Raw genomic sequence first — 18,547 nt, forward strand, 5'->3', positions numbered from 1 at the left:
AACCAAAGATAACCAACCTCTCAACCATCCCATGATCTCAGACAGTGGTGTAACAGCACACCAGAAATAAAGGTGACAGTAGTATACCGCTGTTGAAAGTCATTAATCAATTTGAGCAAATAACTGAAATCAGTTGAAACCTATAAAACATACAAAGGAGGAAAACATCAATTAAAAAGACAGAGTGGACTTTGGTTTTCAAATGATTGTGTGTGTTCCTAATGAATATTTGTTGAAGAACTTCTAATGCACAAAATTTATAAAGTGTTATTTTCATTTATAGATTCTAATAGTTATCAAAGGTACCAGGATTATAATTTAGTATGCCAGACGGCCGTTTGGTCTACACAAGACTCATCAGTGATGCTCATGTCAAAATATTTATAATGTTAAACAATTACAAAGTTGAGGAGCATTGAGGATCCAAAATTCCAAAACGTAGTGCCAAATGCGGCTAAGGTAATATATGCCTGGGATTCTAAACTGTTCTTGATAGAGTATAAGTTGTGCTTACTTGTATTTTTGAGAGGTTATGTATGTGTCAATTACAACCCAGACTAGTCTGATTATCATTAGAGTAAAGAACAAGTTTGTACTGGTAGGACACGATTATGTTTGATTTTTTTATATTTGGTATCACAACATAATTCTGCATGTGCATTCTACATACTGTATATTGGTCAGCAAGATTACAACCTAAAGATTTATGACTTATAGGTCCAATATAATTTTAATTGACTACAATTGACATATCATTATTGAACCATCATGTTTAGTTATCTGTGATATTTAAAATCTGCAGAAAAATCTTTGTTATAAATACTACTAAAACAAATGGTTTACTTATGGTTTTGCATATATGTTGGGTTATAGCAGGGGGTACTTGATATCAAGCAAGCATGACACAGAAACTTTTTTTACAAGGATATTGACAGATTATTGCTTTATGTTTTTGTTCTCTTAGAAATCTACACAAAATTAAGGGTTTAGGATGTATAAAAAAAATTGCTTTGTAAATTGAATACTTAAAACCTACAACTGCAAGCGGTGTTTCATAGTGAAAAATGATTGATTGTCTAGGTGACACATATGTCTATATCAGAGAAGTTGTATGATTTACATTTGAGGCAACAGTAACTTACAGGATGTTCAAATCACTTGAATTCATTAACAAAATACAATATACATGTCAAGGTAAAAAACGAAAGCTGAGTGAGTAACAGCAATTATGACCAACGGCTCCATTCGTTTCCATTTATCCCATTTTGTAAATGGTAAACTTCATTTTCGCTATTTTGTGCATTTTTCCGTTGAATTGTTTTTTGCTACTTGAGATGGAAAATTATTGTTTAAAATTAAGGAACCACGTGGTGTTGCTAATGAAATTGACATGAAATTGACACGAAATTGACAACATAATCATAGATAAAATAGCAATAAGCAGATTATCATAGGTCATCTCAACTCGATTGCTTTTCTCGCTTTCGGCGTGACTGGCTCAAGAGAGAAAATCAATCTTGTTGAAATAACCAACAATAATCTATAATTATTACTACTTCATGTAGTTCATTGCATAATCCATATGATATTAGTAACACAAAATGTGCAACTGATCCTTTTTCTGATTCACTTGAGATTTAGAAATTATTTAAAAAAATTTTTTTTATAGAAATGTCAACTGGAGTAGTTTTTTTTAGAAAAAGCAACAATCCTGTTTATTAAATCACTAGAATGAGCTTATCTAAGAAATTTCAACTTGGCATGATCATCATGAATTGTGTCTTTACTGGATGACAATAAGGCGTGCCTGTTCTGAAGATTTATGTTTACCCAAGTTTGTGTTGTATTTATTTTTAATCAAACTGAAGAAGAAAGTAAAATCACAAAAATTCTGAACCTCGAGGAAAATTCAAAAAGGTCCCTAATCAAATGGCAATTAAAAAGCTCAAAAACATCAATGAGTTGATGACAACTGTAATATTCCTGACTTGGTACAGGAATTTTCCTGTGAACAAAATGGTGGATTGAACCTGGTTTTATAGCTAGCTAAACCTCTCACTTGTATGACATTAATATATCGATAACGATGTTTGTACGAAACAAACAGCCATTATAGGTAAACAAGTCAAAAATAGGGGCACAGCAGTCAACATTAGATTATTATCTTACTTACTGTACTTTAAAACAAACAAATATGCAACAAAGAGGCACAAAAGGCATATAGATAAACCCCTTTAACAAAAATGAAAACAAGAATATAATATATACAATAGCACAATAACATAATGACGGTATGTAAAAGCACAGAGCCACTTTGTATGTATCAAAGAAACACAAAAATCCATACAGACAAAGCACATTCGCAAAAATGAAAACAAGAATACAAAAATTATCATAGAACAATACACTACGACGGGATGTACAAATACGGAACCACTGCATATGTATCAAATAAACACAAAAGGTATATAGATAAAGCTTTCTACAAACTATAAGTTTTTCGTTGACTGTTCTTTATTGAACGTTCATGTTTTGAGGCTATGGTGTTGTCAATTATTCTTTCCTGTAATATTTTAATTAGTATTTTCTCCTGTTCTGCTGTATATACCAGTTTAGGTGGACGAGTGGTCTATATCTATGGTCATCATGCAGGTGGTGTTATCACGATATCATAATATCATGAGTTCAAATCCCAATGACGAAAAAACAAACATTTGATTTACTTCCTCAAATTTGTCGATTTAACAGTGTTGTGTGCAGATTATTTAGAGAAATTATAAATATAATATGTGTTTTAGCTGTGTAGCACCTTCGCTGGTGATCCAATGGAGGGATCTGTTGTAGAGTTGTCACCTTTATAGACAACTTTATATATATAAGAATAAGGAGAAGTGAAACGATTGCCAATGAAACAAATAATGTGTGACAAGGTGTCAAAAGCAAAACTGGTTTTCGTATTACAGTACAACAAATGGAAGTTTTTAACGACCTTGACTGGCTAAACATTCCTTGCACGGTTGGGATGTTATATACTATACATTTAACTTGGGTTAGTTTGATTATTTCGTGGCTGCGCTAGTATTCATGTAAACAGGTATCCAGCTAAAGTTACTTTTACTTGAATGTTAGATCAGTCCGTCAACATTTTGGACTCCATAATTGCCATTTGAGCAATTATGAGAAGAAAGCTGTAACAGGGACCGATATGTCGAAATACAAACGTGGAAACCAACAACCTCATTTATGATGCACAAGATTATAGTCGACAATCATCGACAAGCACTTAATTACTGTCTCCCTACTAGGTACAGTCATATACAAAATGTGTAAAGAAACGCTGTATCCACATCAAAATGTTCATACGTTATATACAACATTTGTTTAACGATGTTCAAACTAAATCAATCAATTTAGAATATATAAACCCAGGTTTAAAAAATTCTCTTAAAGAAATCAAAACGCGAGACAAGGATATCATAAAACATTTATCAATAAAAAAAATATATTGTAAAAATATTGTTTTAATAGAAACTGATTCATTGATGGTTGGTGGTTAATAGAGATATACGTTTCGTTTGTGGTTTAAGTAGAAGGGGTAATTAGTAAATAAAATGAAAAAATGATAAGAAAATGATAAATTTATGATTTATCTGTTAAACGAAACAGGCAGTTATATTATATATTCTATGCAACCGTTTTTTTATTCTTCTCTCGAATCTAATACTAATCACCTCAATTAAAAATTAAACAAATATAATAATCTAGAACTTCAAGTTCGTTTCATTTTGATAAAAAGCATTTGATATTTAATATTTTGAAAAACAAACAAAATTTTTTTTTTCTCAATTGCCAATTATTCCGTGTGTTATCTGTAATTCAGCACATGTCAGAATGTAACGAAATGAAAATTTAAGTATGGTTGATACTTACACCAAAGTGTTGCCATTTGTTCATCTTTTCATGTGTCACTTCTGACTAGGAAAAAAAACATAGATATTAGGGTGCATGTGAACTCAAAGGCACATTTTTTTTATATGATTGTCACTGATGAGTCTTATGTAAACGAAACGCGCGTTTGGCGTACTAAATTATAATCCTGGTACCTTTGATAACTATTAACTAATGTTTCAACTTTCTCAAGCAAAGTATACCCTATGTGGGTGTAACAATTAGTTATAGGTACTTTCTAGTCAGAATATTTCTGTTTGAATACCTCCTTGACTTTCTAATGTGCGGCTTTTTGCATGCTTGACGAAGGTAAATTCAGAAAAGCGCTGCGCACGCATGCAATTTATAAAGTGCTGTTTTTCATTTTTTCTATATAAAAAATCATTTTCAAAGATCCGATTCGGTATATTATTAAACAAATGGGAAAAAAAGAAAAGAAGTTTACATTTTCTCCGGCAATAATTATACATTAAACTCTAACTGATAATAGTGAATTAAATATTTATTGACTGTCTCCCTGTCCAAAAATTATTTTTAAATGGTAAAATCATGATTAATAAGGTAAACGATAAGTCGTCTGCTGTAAAGAAGAGTTAAGACGGACTTGCAGGTAAAACGAATTCTTTCATCAATAAAGGCAACAGTAGTATACTGGTGTTCAAATGTCATTAATCGATTGAGAGAAAACAAATACGGGTTAAAAACTTAAAGCGAGGAAAAAACATCAACTAAAGAGGACATCAAACAAACAACAGGAATACTGAAGTGAACAAAAAAAGAATACAAAATTGGCCATCCCTAAAGACATGTTACATTTTCAGTCAAAATAAATTAACACCAACAACATCGAAAGGAAAGCTGACAAAATGTCTCATAGATTGGTTCATTTGTATCAATATAATAACGAAATAGGGTCTCTGAAACTTGCATTTAAACGTCTCAATATGTGACCATAAAAACTGAAATGTACTTCTTAAAGCAAATGTATCACTAAGTACGTCTGCTTTTGATCCAATAAAAAAAGGACAGGATTTGAGTTACAACAAATGGAATATATTCGTCGACATTTTTGAAACAGATATTCCATAACGGTCAACCACCTCGTGATAGTATCTGTAAAGTTTTCAAAGGGGTGATTTCAATTTAAACAATTTAAACAATTGGTTAAAAAGCTAATTTGCAGCACCACTATGTCAAAGTAATCATAATAGGAAGCCTCTGGAATATCGTGTTAACTGTAAAATATTTATTCCATATCCATGTCTTGTTGAAATGTTCAAAGAAGACATAGATTACTGAACACATGTCCGGGACGAATCTAATGAAATACATCATAGTCATTTTCCGACCTCTGTTTTATCAATTTATTATAGATGTATATAAAATCATTATGTATTCCAGGATTTTTAAAGTTTTGTACAAAAGACACGCATTTTTCTTCAGAAGTCTCAATTGTGGCGCTTGAATGAATCAAATTAAAAATACCAAATAGATATGGTTGATGAGCATTAAATAAATTTTGAAATGTTGTGCCATACATTTCTGTTCATTTTAACCAACAGATCAGATGTTTTTTTGTGGAAATAGATAATCAATTTGTGAAAGCACAACACTTTTTGGAATTGGCGATTGTCACATTCCACTTTATATCATTTGATGTACTAGTATATAGAATTTGAATATAAATGCCATGTCACCATGTATGGCAGTTTAAATGATATACCTAATTTACCACATGGCATTTGAACAAAATATCAAGAACACCATATCAGTCAAATGGAGGCCTGGAGCTGGCACGTCAGCTACTAGTAGTAGTCCTTGATTAATGTATGTATCATTATCATTTAGCTTAGTTTCTTTTGGTACTTATTCTGATATCGGACTTGGAGTACTTTCAAACTGAGATTTACTGTACGTTTCAGTATGACGTTTTGTGTACTGTCCTAAATTAATTTTAGATATTCGTTGTTATTCTGTTCTAAACATGTACTTATTATTTATGTATGTATTTCTCCGTCTTGATTGTTCTTGCATTTATTTGTAATGTATTCCTGTCATTCAATGTTGTCATTTTCACGTTTTTTAACATTGCCGAAAAGCGCGAAGTTTGGCTATCCATAAACGTAGGTTGAATCCACCATTTTGTACATAATAAAATGCTTGTACCGGAATATGACAGCTGTTGTCCATTCATATTATGAGCTTTTGTTCTTGCCATTGGATAAGGGACATTCCGTTTAGACTTTTTCTCGTAGTTTAGTATTTCGTGATTTTACTTTTTGATACTTAAAAGTTTGTTGTTTTAAAAAGAATTTAAGTAAAAGAAGGCATAAATTGTTTTATTGTCCATACATTTAAGCATAAAAATAGTGTGTGATATGGTTGTAAGCCAGTTGGAGGCAATGAAAGAAGGGTTACGTTAGCCCTAGATAATATAAGTATATTGACCATATTTTAAAAGGAGATAAAAACTATTTGCCAATGTTATTATTGTCTTAAAATTCATGCTAAACTGGGTGTTGTACGCATGTAGGAGACGCTTTGTTCTGTGGAGGCAATCGATCAGGCTCTGTTTTCATTCGTTTTGTTCGTTACTTTGATGCATGGGCGTTATGTTTTCCGGTCTGTCCGTCCGTCCGTTTGTCCCGCTTCTGATTAATTCTTTTGGTCAAGGTAGCTTTTTTTAAGCCCGATCAACTTAAAACTTAGTACACATGCTCACTTTGATATGAGCTTTTAATTATAATGCCAATTTAGAGATTTTGCGCCATTTTCACGTCCACTGAACATAGAAAGTGATAGTGCGGATTTGGCATTTGTGTACTGGGAACACATTCTTTTTTTTTTCCTTTTTTTCTATTTTACCGTCATTGATAAGTCTTTAGTTGATAAAATACACATCTGGTATACACAATTTGAGCCTAGTATCTATGATGAGTTTATTTACAACCACCAAGTTGAAGCAACTGCCTTTGTAGGATTCCTTCCAAAGGGTTTCAGCAGCTTATTAATCAATTCGTGCTGACATGAATGATCATTGATATGTTCATAATTATGAATTAACTGCTTGCATTATTTTGATTTTTTTCAAAATACTAAGGATTTTCTTCTTTAATAAAATATTACCTTAGCTGTATTTTGCAAAATATTTTGTAATTTTGGGTGTTCAGTTTTCTTCAACTTCGCAATCTTTTTGTGCTTTTAAAGTTCATTGATTCAAGCAGCACTGAAGAGTCATTTGAAAACGAAACAAACGTCTGGTAAACGAAGTTTTAAGCATGGTATATATTGTGAGTTAATGCAAACTGTTTATAAAATGTTGAAATATTCTAAACATTTAGATTTTTCTTCTCCAAAGGATAGGTTGCACTTACACGTATTTGGCACAACTTTTCGATTTTTTTTTATTGTAATACATTTTTAACTGCGTATTTGAATTTCAACTGTCTGGATACAGAAGCCACTGATTTGTCTGATGTACTTTGTTATGAGGTTGGGTCAGTTCGCTCAAGCGGATTAATCTTGTACCAGTGGCTGTTCAAATTTCCAACAATACATCTCGCTCAACTCACTTCCCACTAACTTATGTAAGTTGTTCTCCCCCTTTATCCGTATTGCTGTTGGTATGCGGAATGGGGTATGAGAAAGAGTAAATGAATTTAACAATGAATTGTCAATAAAAAAACACATAGAAAAAACGAGAACTTTTAATAGTTGCATAGTTTTAAAAATCAACATATTACATGTATCAGTCAACAATATTTGGATTTTCCCGTTGTTCAATCTATTTCGTAAATTATTACGAACACATATATTAACAGTTGCCTGAACATAGAATAATAACATCAATAAAACATCTTGTAACTAGAATACATTACCAATAATTACTGATTTTACTCCTGAAAGATATCAGTTTAAATTCTGGCAGTCTTGTAATTTCAGTAAAGAGTAACAACTGACAGTTACAGTAACGTTTGTTGAATTTTCATTTAGCACTTAGTCCATACCACTGCTTAAGGACTATATGTTTCCAATGGTACAGTCAGATCAGAAATCATTGATTTGATGCTAGCATTTATAAAAAACATACCTTTCCAAAATTGACCCATACTAATAATTATTTCCTTTGGCAAAGCTTAAGTTAGGTTCCTTTTAATCAATCAGCTCTTCATACATGTGTATGTTCATAAACATAATTGGTTTGAGCGTTCCTGATGAAGGTAGATCAAGAAAAGAACTTTGGACAAATAAAACAAATAAAGTGTTCTTTTCATTTTTATCTTCATCCAATTATAACAGTTACTTTTAACTGAAATGGCACCTTATTTATAACATAAAATTGCAGAATTTTTTTTAATATATTCAAGTTTAATTTATAGATAATTAACTACATTCAAGTTGGACAAGAGAAATGGCATTGATTATGGACAGCTGATATTCTAAAAGAAAAAATAAATACATAAAGATAAAACTATTTTCTAAATATGCATCGTTTAATCAAATCGTCATAGACACATACTCCTGTAAGAAAATGTAATTTGATAATTTATCCCATTGTTTTATTATATGAATTCATTCTGATTTTATCATTTATGATATAAACATTTTTGAAAGTTTTCCTTAATCTGAATTAAAATAATATATTGCGTCATAATTTTACATCAGATTTTTTTTTGTTTTACATTTAACCCTTGACAAGTTTATTAGTATTAAAAAAAAAGGTTTAAATAAATAAATAACATAATACATCCATTTTTAATAACCGTTTCATGTGCAGTTATTCATAGAAGCATACTTAAAATTAAAAGGCGACGTCAGGTATGAGTGACTGCGAGAACAACTAACAACTCAAAAAACTTAATTGTCTTTACAACATATCAACCTCTAATATTCCCTCAAGAAAGAATAAAATTTTGTAAGCAAAACTAAGCAGGGATTAAAATTTCTTCTTATTATCTCTAATACATCGTTTCCTTGAAGGAACAACGCAAATAGTTTGATCTTCTGAGTATTAATTTCTTAAACATGAAGCACACTAAATGTGGGTTTTTTGTAATACGCACGGCAACTGTTTCTATGAACTTGTATAGGTACATTCGGGGCCAAGAAATAGGAAAAAAAAGAAAAAAAAGGCAAAACACTGAAATGTCACCTTGATAAATATAAAAGACGAAAGGAAGATTAAAAGTCTCATACAATACTACAAAAACTGAAAAGTATACAACTATTGTGAAGTGTGAATTTATGTACTAAAAGTGCAATCGGATCAGATTCACATCAGAATTTTGTTTTTTGCAATATTTTATAGTAAAAAACCGCTCGTAAACCAGATGTGGAAGAATTAAGTATGTACACGTCAGCCTAACGATCAATGAAGTAAGCTTAAAACCTATAATAACTTGACTTTAATGTTATATATACCATTAACAAACAAATTGGTTTGTCATAGGTTTTTTTTAATTTACAGTCTTGTCACTATTTAGTTGTTACATGTTTTATGACAGACTGAGGTTAATTGTGCATTTAGGGGATAAACAAACGTAGTGTACAAAGGCACCATGTTATCGTGTATCCCAAAAGGCAGGAAACTGTTGAGTGGTTTTCACTTCTTCCGTCTGTGCGTCCGTCTGTGCGTCCGTTCGCTTCAGGTTAAAGTTTTTTTGGTCAAGGTAGTTTTTGAAGAAGTTGAAGTCCAATCAATTTGAAACTTAGTACACATGTTCCCCATGATATGATCTTTCTAAATTTAATGCCAAATTATAGTTTTGACCCAAATTTCATGGTCCACTTAACATAGAAAATGATAGTGCGAAGTTCAGGTTAAAGTTTTTGGTCAAGGTAGTTTTTGATGAAGTTAAAGTTACATCAACTTGAAACTTAGTACACATGTTCCCTATGACATGATTTTTCTAATTCTAATTCCAAATTAAAGTTCTGACCCAATTTCCACGGTCCACTGAACACAGAAAATGATAGTGCGAATGGGGCATCCGTGTACTATGGACACATTCTTGTTTAATATAAAAATATAATTGCTGAAAACTTGAACCAAAACTATATGGTTTGACTGGACTGCGAAATGTTAATTGTATCGTATTGGTTTTGAGAATTGTATTACTCGACCCTACAGTTATGAAACCAATCAACACAAATAAATTCGGTACTCACTGAAATATCTTAAAGTCATAAGAAACGAGTGACCGGTGAAAAATAATGTTCTTCCAATTCTTAAACCAATGCATACAAACATCATAAACTTAGTCTTCTGTGCTCGAATTTATCATTTTTTTCGTGTAAATTTCGTATAATCGTCAATTTATTTTTCAATCGGTCAGTGTTGTTGTGAAAATATGGCAGGTAATTAAAGTTCGTGTTTTGAAGCCGAAGTTTAACGGTTGTCACCTGTTTGTCAACAATTGACGAAAAATAAACAAAAAAGCATGGAATTTGAGCACGTGTTTAACATGTAAATTCAAATAATAGTTTATTTTAAGGACATCCATGCGTATTGTGGTCACCGGATTTTTACGAGATGGGTCACATTGAGGTCACCTTGCATACGGAAAATATATCGGGGGAATTGCTTGCTGGAAGGAAGCAATTACAATAAAGTAAACTTCTTCTAAATATGAATAAATTAAAGAATTTTCTTCAGAAAAAAGTATATGTACATAAGTTTTATAATGAAAACTATCCATTGAGTTATAAAAAACATATGCATTATTTTTTTTTTATTTGAGGTTTCTTATGACTTTAAGCTGAATAGTTTAAACACGTTACTGTTGTGCAGAATCCAGATTAAGAGATCTTCAGTCATAAAATCCAATGGATATTTTATTAATCTTGTAACCCTTTTCAGCTTTTTCTGCTGGATAAGCATTTTTAAATGGAAGAAACAACATATAGTCGTGTCATGAGTTTCAAAAATTTAAACTTACAATTCATAATATTATACAAAAATTACTACAATATGTACAATAGTTAATAAATTCAAACAAAAATGTTTTTCACACATTGTTCGTTTAAATGTTTCTATTAGCATACGTTATGCATGTTTTTTACATACAAATAAAACAAACTTCAATTATCCGTTATCAATAGAACACTGGCCTTCTCCTGGTGTTGTGACGGTCAATGAATCCAATAAATCGTAATCTGTTCAAAATATACATAATGTTAGATTATATACAATGCTAAAACAGTCAGGTTTGCGATCCAATTTTTTATATTACCAATTTACAAGTTGTGCACCAAATACCTATGTGGTGTTGGCTAGATTATTAAAAAATAGACGAAAGACAAAGTGAACATTAAAATTTCTATTTTTCATTCATTTTCATTCATTCTTGAATTCAATCAATCTCTGAAAAGCCCAGAGGAACTACAAAATACAGGATTAAAATCGAAATAATTGAACAAAATGTTACCCCTTCTTTAATCAGCTTATAGCACTTCAGTCATATTCTGTAGTGAAGTGGTTTCAATTGTAATGGTATATGCAAAAAAAATCGATAAACTGCCACACAAGTTCTCTATTGAATTATTTTTGAAAATTTAGATTGATTATCTATACAAATTTCAGCATTGTTATTATTATTGATGGCATTTTAAAATTTTCTACAGATTTATTTAAATGTGTATGCAAACACTGTTATATTAGTTGGTTAATCAGCATATGAATGGTTTCTCTAGTTATGCAGTTCTTATAAAGGACTTCCAGTCAAACATTATGTTGCATTGATGCTGAAATTCTCATATAATACTTTTATTTTTTCATCAGACACACAACTGAAATGAGAACCATCAAAGGGAACATAATTAACAATCAATGGAGGGTTGGAAGAATATATTCTAACAAGAACGATTGCGTTAGGAAACCACTGTGATTTTACGGATTCATTTGGTAATGTGACAAAGAAATACTTTGCAGGTGCGACCATTAGTCCAGTAAAGGAATAGAGTTAAGATCATTAAACACGATTCCATTCCCACAAAAAACTTTCCACGCTTCTTTTCGTCGCATTAATCTCCTTTTTCGCTTATTTTTTAATCGATTTTTCTTTTTATGTCTCTTTTTATCTTTATTTCTTTGTTTTCCTTTTCTTGTTTCATTTTTCCTCTTCCTTTTTCTTTGTTTGTGCCTGTTTTTGTGTTTCCTCCTCCTCCGTCGCCTATACCGACGACGAAGTATTTTTCTGTCGTGTTTTGATAAGGATTTCCACTTTGTAAACTCAGATTGATTGTGAAGAATATCTGCAAATAAACATTAAATATTGTCTTACTTAAATAAAGAATAGAATAATTTCCATCGAAAACTAAAGTCAGAGTCACATCTTAAATATTTTGGTAAAATAATTCCAACGTTGAATGCTCAGTCTTATTCGTAGGTACTAAAACATGTTTATACCGTCACAATTATAAATTTCGACACAGGCGAACTGATTCAAGAAGTGTTGATAAAATTATAAAGATATGATTTGGGTGTATTTATCATTAAAAGTAATAAAGGGAATTTAAAAGTAGTTCATGGATTTGTTAATTCGACTGACTCACTCAAACCACTATAAAGTTCATAACATAAAATCCCTCAGACTTAAATGAGTTTGTCATTGAGATACTCAAACAATTATAATCTTCGAATTATTTCAAGATTGTGAGTCGTTCGAGTTTACACGTCAATAAACTCCTTAGTAATAAACTTTATTACGTAAACTACAATGAATTTCAGTAGTAAGTTCACAAAATAGACATCAAGGGGAAAATACCCAATAGCAAAATGTAGAGAAAAAGTAGTTCATTCTTAGATCTTTTGCCAAAACTTACTACTTTATTTTTATCAGATAGCTGTAATACTTTGTTCTTTGATAAAAGGTGTTTGAATATCAAATTTATTATTTTTTAATAACAAAATGCTTTCGGCTGTGTCATACTTTTTAAGAGCAAAATTGTCTTTATATATTCAATGTTATGTCTTGTAATGTAATAAAAACAGATATGACTTTTCGCATGGTGGAAACATTTTGCAAATAAGTGTGACTTTGCCTTCAGTGCTCTTCATTTTTCATAACTTGTTACAAGTTCTTTGATATAATCACTAAGTTCTAAACATGCACAATTCAAAGCCTCTTTACTATATAATTTCATGCTTCAACTGACAGACAATATTTAATGTTATAGAATCTTTTCGGAAGTATCAAGCACTCGTATATATTTAAGCAATTAAGCAATTAATAATATTTTACTTCAAAAATATTCAAAGCTTTTATGATATTTCTGAAAAGATTCAAACTAGAAAAGTATAAGGGGTTAATAAATATATTATTAGTGAGCTAAGCATAAGTAAAAATAAGCGGAGACTGTCTTATATAATGAAAGAATAAGAAAATAAAACCATCAACCACAAAAACCTAAATCGGGAAACGAAAAATCAAAAATCTTTTTTGTTAATTATACTGTAGATCTTATTTTTTTAGATTTAATTGGGGGGAAAATGTTGTTTTTTTATTTACCATTTACCTTTTTTGGATTAAATAAATAAAAACGAGTGGAAAATACATATATTCTTAACAGTCTTATAGTTGAAGTACTGCAATATATATGTACTACCAATGTAAGAAATTTTATATCCTGGCTAGTCCAGATCGAGTATTTTGGATGGTTTATTTATTTTTATTTTTTTTTTGTTTTGTTTTTTTTAAATATTTTGATAATGACGTTGCTTTTAAACTAAAACAAACTTAGCATGCTTAACTTTAACAAAACAAAAGATATATGGCATGCTTAATTCTTGGTATGCATATTCCAATTGATAACATAACCCTGTTTCAAATGATGAATAGACAAATACAAAACATTAAAACATTTGATCTAAATGTATTTTCGGATAATTAAAACCGAATTACTAATTTGCAATTCAAAAAAATATATATAATTTGTTAAACAAAAGTATCTAAAAAATAATCCTGCAACAGTATGTAAAACTACTACACTTATGTATACAGTTGTTGACTGTGTTTTATCTTTTTGATTTTGCAATTTGATAAGGGACTTTACGTTTTGAATTTTCCTCGGAATTCAGTATTTTTTTTATTTTACTTTTTTCATATTGGTGTCAGATTTGAAATATAAATCTGAAATATCTGTTATCTTAATAGCACTAGTCGATCCATTGCTGAAATAGTTACCCTTTCAAAAAATGTTCAATTAAAAAAAAAACATATATATAGCGGAGTTCGAAAGTCAAATATTATCATCAATATACACCATCCATAATTACAACCAATTAAAACTCTGGAAGGACATTGGTGCGTTATTATTGTCCCAAATATGGACCAAATGGTTGTGTAGACAGGAAAATCTTTTCAGTGCAAAACTTAATCTTTTCTCAAACTCTTTTATCAAAAAAATCTTCAGTTCACTGATACCCTTACAGATATGTACTGAACTGTCTGGAACAATCACATTCTCATCTCCTTTTAAACTGTTTAGTCTTTTCAAACTAAAATTGGCATGCATGCTGGCAGCATAGAAGGTGCTGATGAAGAGCCAATTAGTATACAGAGGAAGAGTAAGGTACAAAATAATAATAACATACTGTAAAAGCTGCTCGAGGAAAAAATCATTTGAATTTTTAAATCAAAAAAGAAGACCATCCAGACACATGCCGATAAGAATACTTGAAATAACTTCACAATGTTTATAATGCTGAATCTGGCATGTGTGCTCAAATATGGAGATTATGTATGGCAAAGCAACAATTAACACTGTTTTATAGTTAAACATCTATAACTTCAAAGTGGCCATTTTTGCACTCGAATTTAAACCGAAAAAATATGTTATCCAAAAAAAGATTTTTTAATCGGGTTTTTGCTCAAACTTTCTCTGATATTACTTGTTTCTGATAGATAAGTTATTGTAATTTCTTAAATAAAACATAGAGCTAAAATACAGTTTCTTTTTTTTTAATGGCAATATGCAATTAAAGTAAGTTTCTATTTATATAGAGGTGTCAGCTTTCAAAAAGTGTTACCATAAACGAGGTATTTCAGCCTTTCGCCAAACGAAATAGTAAAGAGTATTATTACCTGCACAGTGTCTCATTTCCATCCTGCAGCACCTGTTTTCTACAAGTGATGGACATGTTGCTCCATTTGGTGAAGGGTGTTCTAGAATCTCACGAGATCTCGTGGTAATACCATATTTATAACCACAAGTTTGACCATTTCTAGCACATGGGGTCCAAGAGGACCATGGTCCAGCCATACAGTCCACTAAACATGAAAAACAAAATTTTCTTTATAAACAAAAAATTGATGGTTATAAAGATTAGTAATTCGTTTTATTAACTAAATGAATCAAAAGCTTATATTGCATTAGCAGAGTGACAAACAATAAATAAAAGCAAGCAGTTTTAACAATTAAATATTCACATGCTGTTTAAATATGTGTTATTTTAAATAATACTCCAGCAAAAACATCTTGTGATATCATGGGTTCCGTGGCAGTACTTTGTTCAGTGCTATTGTATATAACTTAAGATAATATTAACCATACGGCGCTACACCCTAGCCGTTTAAAATAGTTCCAGTAATTTAATTCATTTGCCGAAATGTATTATTGTTTTTAATGATTGTGCATGTAGAACGGCGTGTAAATTACTTATAAAAAAGTGATAGGCAGTAACGGTTAAGATATAAACTAGTAATAGTATTTCCTGGCCGACTACCAACCAGTGTTTTCTTATTGATAGAAACGTTTATACTATATATATACATAGAAAATTTGTCTTGATTGATCCAGTTTCTTTTTTGTATAAACAACATGTATTCCAATTCATTCAGAAAAATCAAAACATACTGAAAATTTTGCCACATCACCAATGAAAAAAATGTTCAATTTTGTCAATGTCTATAATTGTTTCATCATAACTACATATTACAAGAATAAAAATTACCAAGAAGGCGGCAGTCTTTTGAGTAATTAGCATAATAAAGTCCATCTGGGCAACTTTCAGTACAACGTCCACGGTATGATATGTAAGGGTGTTTACACTGGGTGCAATAGCTATTACTAAAGCATGCATTACAGTGATCTAGCTGACATTCTGAAAAAGTAAATATTAATTTCCTTAGTGGTGTATTTTTGTAGTGCACGAATATTATAACACACTAACGTTGGCAAGCATGGGGGTCAAAACTGTTTTCATTTCACGTTTTGCAGTTTAGTTTTGTTTGTTTGAAAAGAAGGCGAAAAAAAAACAAGGCAATATTCATAAAAATATCTATATCGGAGAAAATATTTTAAAAACAACCTTTCTTTCATTTATCTATATTTTATTTTTTGGCTTAATTCAAAATGATTGTTTTGTTATAGACAAGTGTTTTTATATACCACCAACATTTTATTCTACTCGGATCGTTACACTGCCTTTTCGTTCAAGGTGGTTTGGATAGTTGCAATAGAAATAAGACAACGGTTGTTTTCATTTGAATATGAAATTGCCAATAAGAACTTATCAATACAATTTTCGTTGATTTAAGTTGAAATATTTGTCAACTTACTTTTATCGTTAATTTTTTTTTCTAATATTTTTTAATATCTTGAATGAAACGATATTTGTCCAAGGTGTATCACCGATATTGATTCTGTTTGAAAATGCCATTAAATTTAAACTCTGTTGAAGAACATTAAAAACTTGTACCTTCCTTTTCTATCCAATGTAAAAATTTCACACTGATACTCAGTAAATAACTGTTCCCAGCCAGGATTATTTACTCAATACTGTTGTTGTTCGCAGTAAAGGGTTTTATTTACTCTGAACTTAAAATGTTCCAGGTAAAGATTTATATTCAATTGAAACTAATACTGTTCCCATTAAAGGGTTATATTTACTCCATTATTAAATAAGGAGATGCGATATGATTACCAATGAGACAAGTATCCAACATGGTTTAAATAATTTGGATTAAAAAAATTATAGGTCTGCTGTTGGTTTTTCACATTTGAGCAAAATACAAATCAGATATTCAGCTATAAATGCCCCGACATGACAAAAATGGGTAAAAATCAAACATTAAAATAACAACGACCTGATGCATGGAACAATGAATGAATCAGATACCACAGAAAGCATTGAAAAACGCATATAAATTGTGACCGGATAAATAAAGGCAACAGTAGTATACCGCTATCCGGGTTACAAACTAAAACTGAGTGAAACAAATCAAATATAAGAGAAAAACCAACACACAACAGAAACACAAAATTTAAAAAAAAAACATGTTTCTGTTGGCTCAATACAAATTCTAACCAAGGACAATGGTGAAACAAAAAAACTAATACTACATTGTATCTCTAAAAATGTTTACAAATTGGTCAATGTTAATCAGATGGGTGTCATTATCAGGTGAATGTGTCAAAATTGATCTGATGTACCGTACCTTTACAAAGGACGCTTGAATGCAAGTTATTTCAATAATTTATCCTTACAAAAATTGATTCATCATCAGACTGTTCTACTTTGCATCACAGGTTAAGTAAGCACACATTTTCGTAAAACTTAATATTTTTTTATATTCATAATTAAAGGCAACAATAGTATACCGGTTTATATATTCGTATGTTTAAGATTTTGTTTTGTATTTATGATTAGATACATCCGTTGGAAGTAATCCCAGACGAGTGTTTCTAATTTACACCAAGATATTATTGTCAATGCAGAATGATAGATTTCAATTATCAAGGAGGGAGTATTTCAGCAATTTGACAATATGTTATCGAAAAGCATGATAATCTCAGGTTATCCAATTTTATCAAACGACTTCTGGGTGCATTGTTATTGTGTTCCTTATGTTCCTTACGTCGTTACTACAATCCCCTTCCCTTTCATGAATTTGACCTACCGAATTAGACTATTTACCGGATGTGTAATCACATAAGCAACACGACGGGTGCCGCATGTGGAGCAGGATCTGCTTACCCTTCCGGAGCACTTGAGATCACCCCTAGTTTTTGGTGGGGTTTGTGTTGTTTATTCTTTAGTTTTCTATGTTGTGTCATGTGTACTATTGTTTTTCTGTTTGTCTTTTTTTCATTTTTAGCCATGGCGTTGTCAGTTTGTTTTAGATTTACGAGTTTGACTGTCCCTTTGGTATCTTTCGTCCCTCTTTTATTGTTTTCTTTTGGTCTTGTGTTTTTTTCTGCTTGTAAGAATTGTAATACCTGGAAGTATTTGCAAAAGAAACAAATCTTGACTACTGCCTTTATGCTAATTTTACTACTTTTTCTAAATGGTCATATTTGAAAGAAAAATTAAATTATTTTTTTTTAGAAAAAAAATATATCATTCTATCGTGAGGCTTATTTTAAACTTCAAACGCTTAATGGTTTGATTTTTAATTATTAATTATTAATGAGATATCACCTCACATCTTGAGATGAGTAATTTTGAGTTTATGTCAAATACATTTCTCTAGGACTTTTACATTGATAGCTTTAAATTCAAAACCTCAATCTTTATTCAATAAACTGAAATTGTGATGGGTTCACTGAATTGCAGTGTCAAACTGTCACGTAGTTATGCAATCACGATATGGAAAAT

General features: G+C 30.7%; 1 protein-coding gene across 2 annotated transcripts in view; it reads right to left on the minus strand.

The window, feature by feature from the left end:
- Positions 1-8,679: 8,679 nt before the first annotated feature.
- Positions 8,680-18,547, minus strand: part of LOC134685650 (R-spondin-2-like) — a 36,189-nt gene continuing 26,321 nt past the window's right edge. Inside the window, exons 3-5 of one of the 2 annotated variants that reach the window (XM_063545602.1) lie at positions 15,902-16,051; positions 15,033-15,218; positions 8,680-12,201 (exon numbers count right to left, since the gene is read on the minus strand). In XM_063545602.1, coding sequence (XP_063401672.1) covers positions 11,888-12,201; positions 15,033-15,218; positions 15,902-16,051 — 650 coding nt within the window. In that variant the 3' untranslated portion in view covers positions 8,680-11,887. The remainder of the gene's footprint in view (positions 12,202-15,032; positions 15,219-15,901; positions 16,052-18,547) is intronic. The other variant, XM_063545610.1, reaches the window with a different exon arrangement.

Source organism: Mytilus trossulus, chromosome 1 (assembly GCF_036588685.1).
Source record: "Mytilus trossulus isolate FHL-02 chromosome 1, PNRI_Mtr1.1.1.hap1, whole genome shotgun sequence".
NCBI lineage: Eukaryota > Metazoa > Mollusca > Bivalvia > Mytilida > Mytilidae > Mytilus > Mytilus trossulus.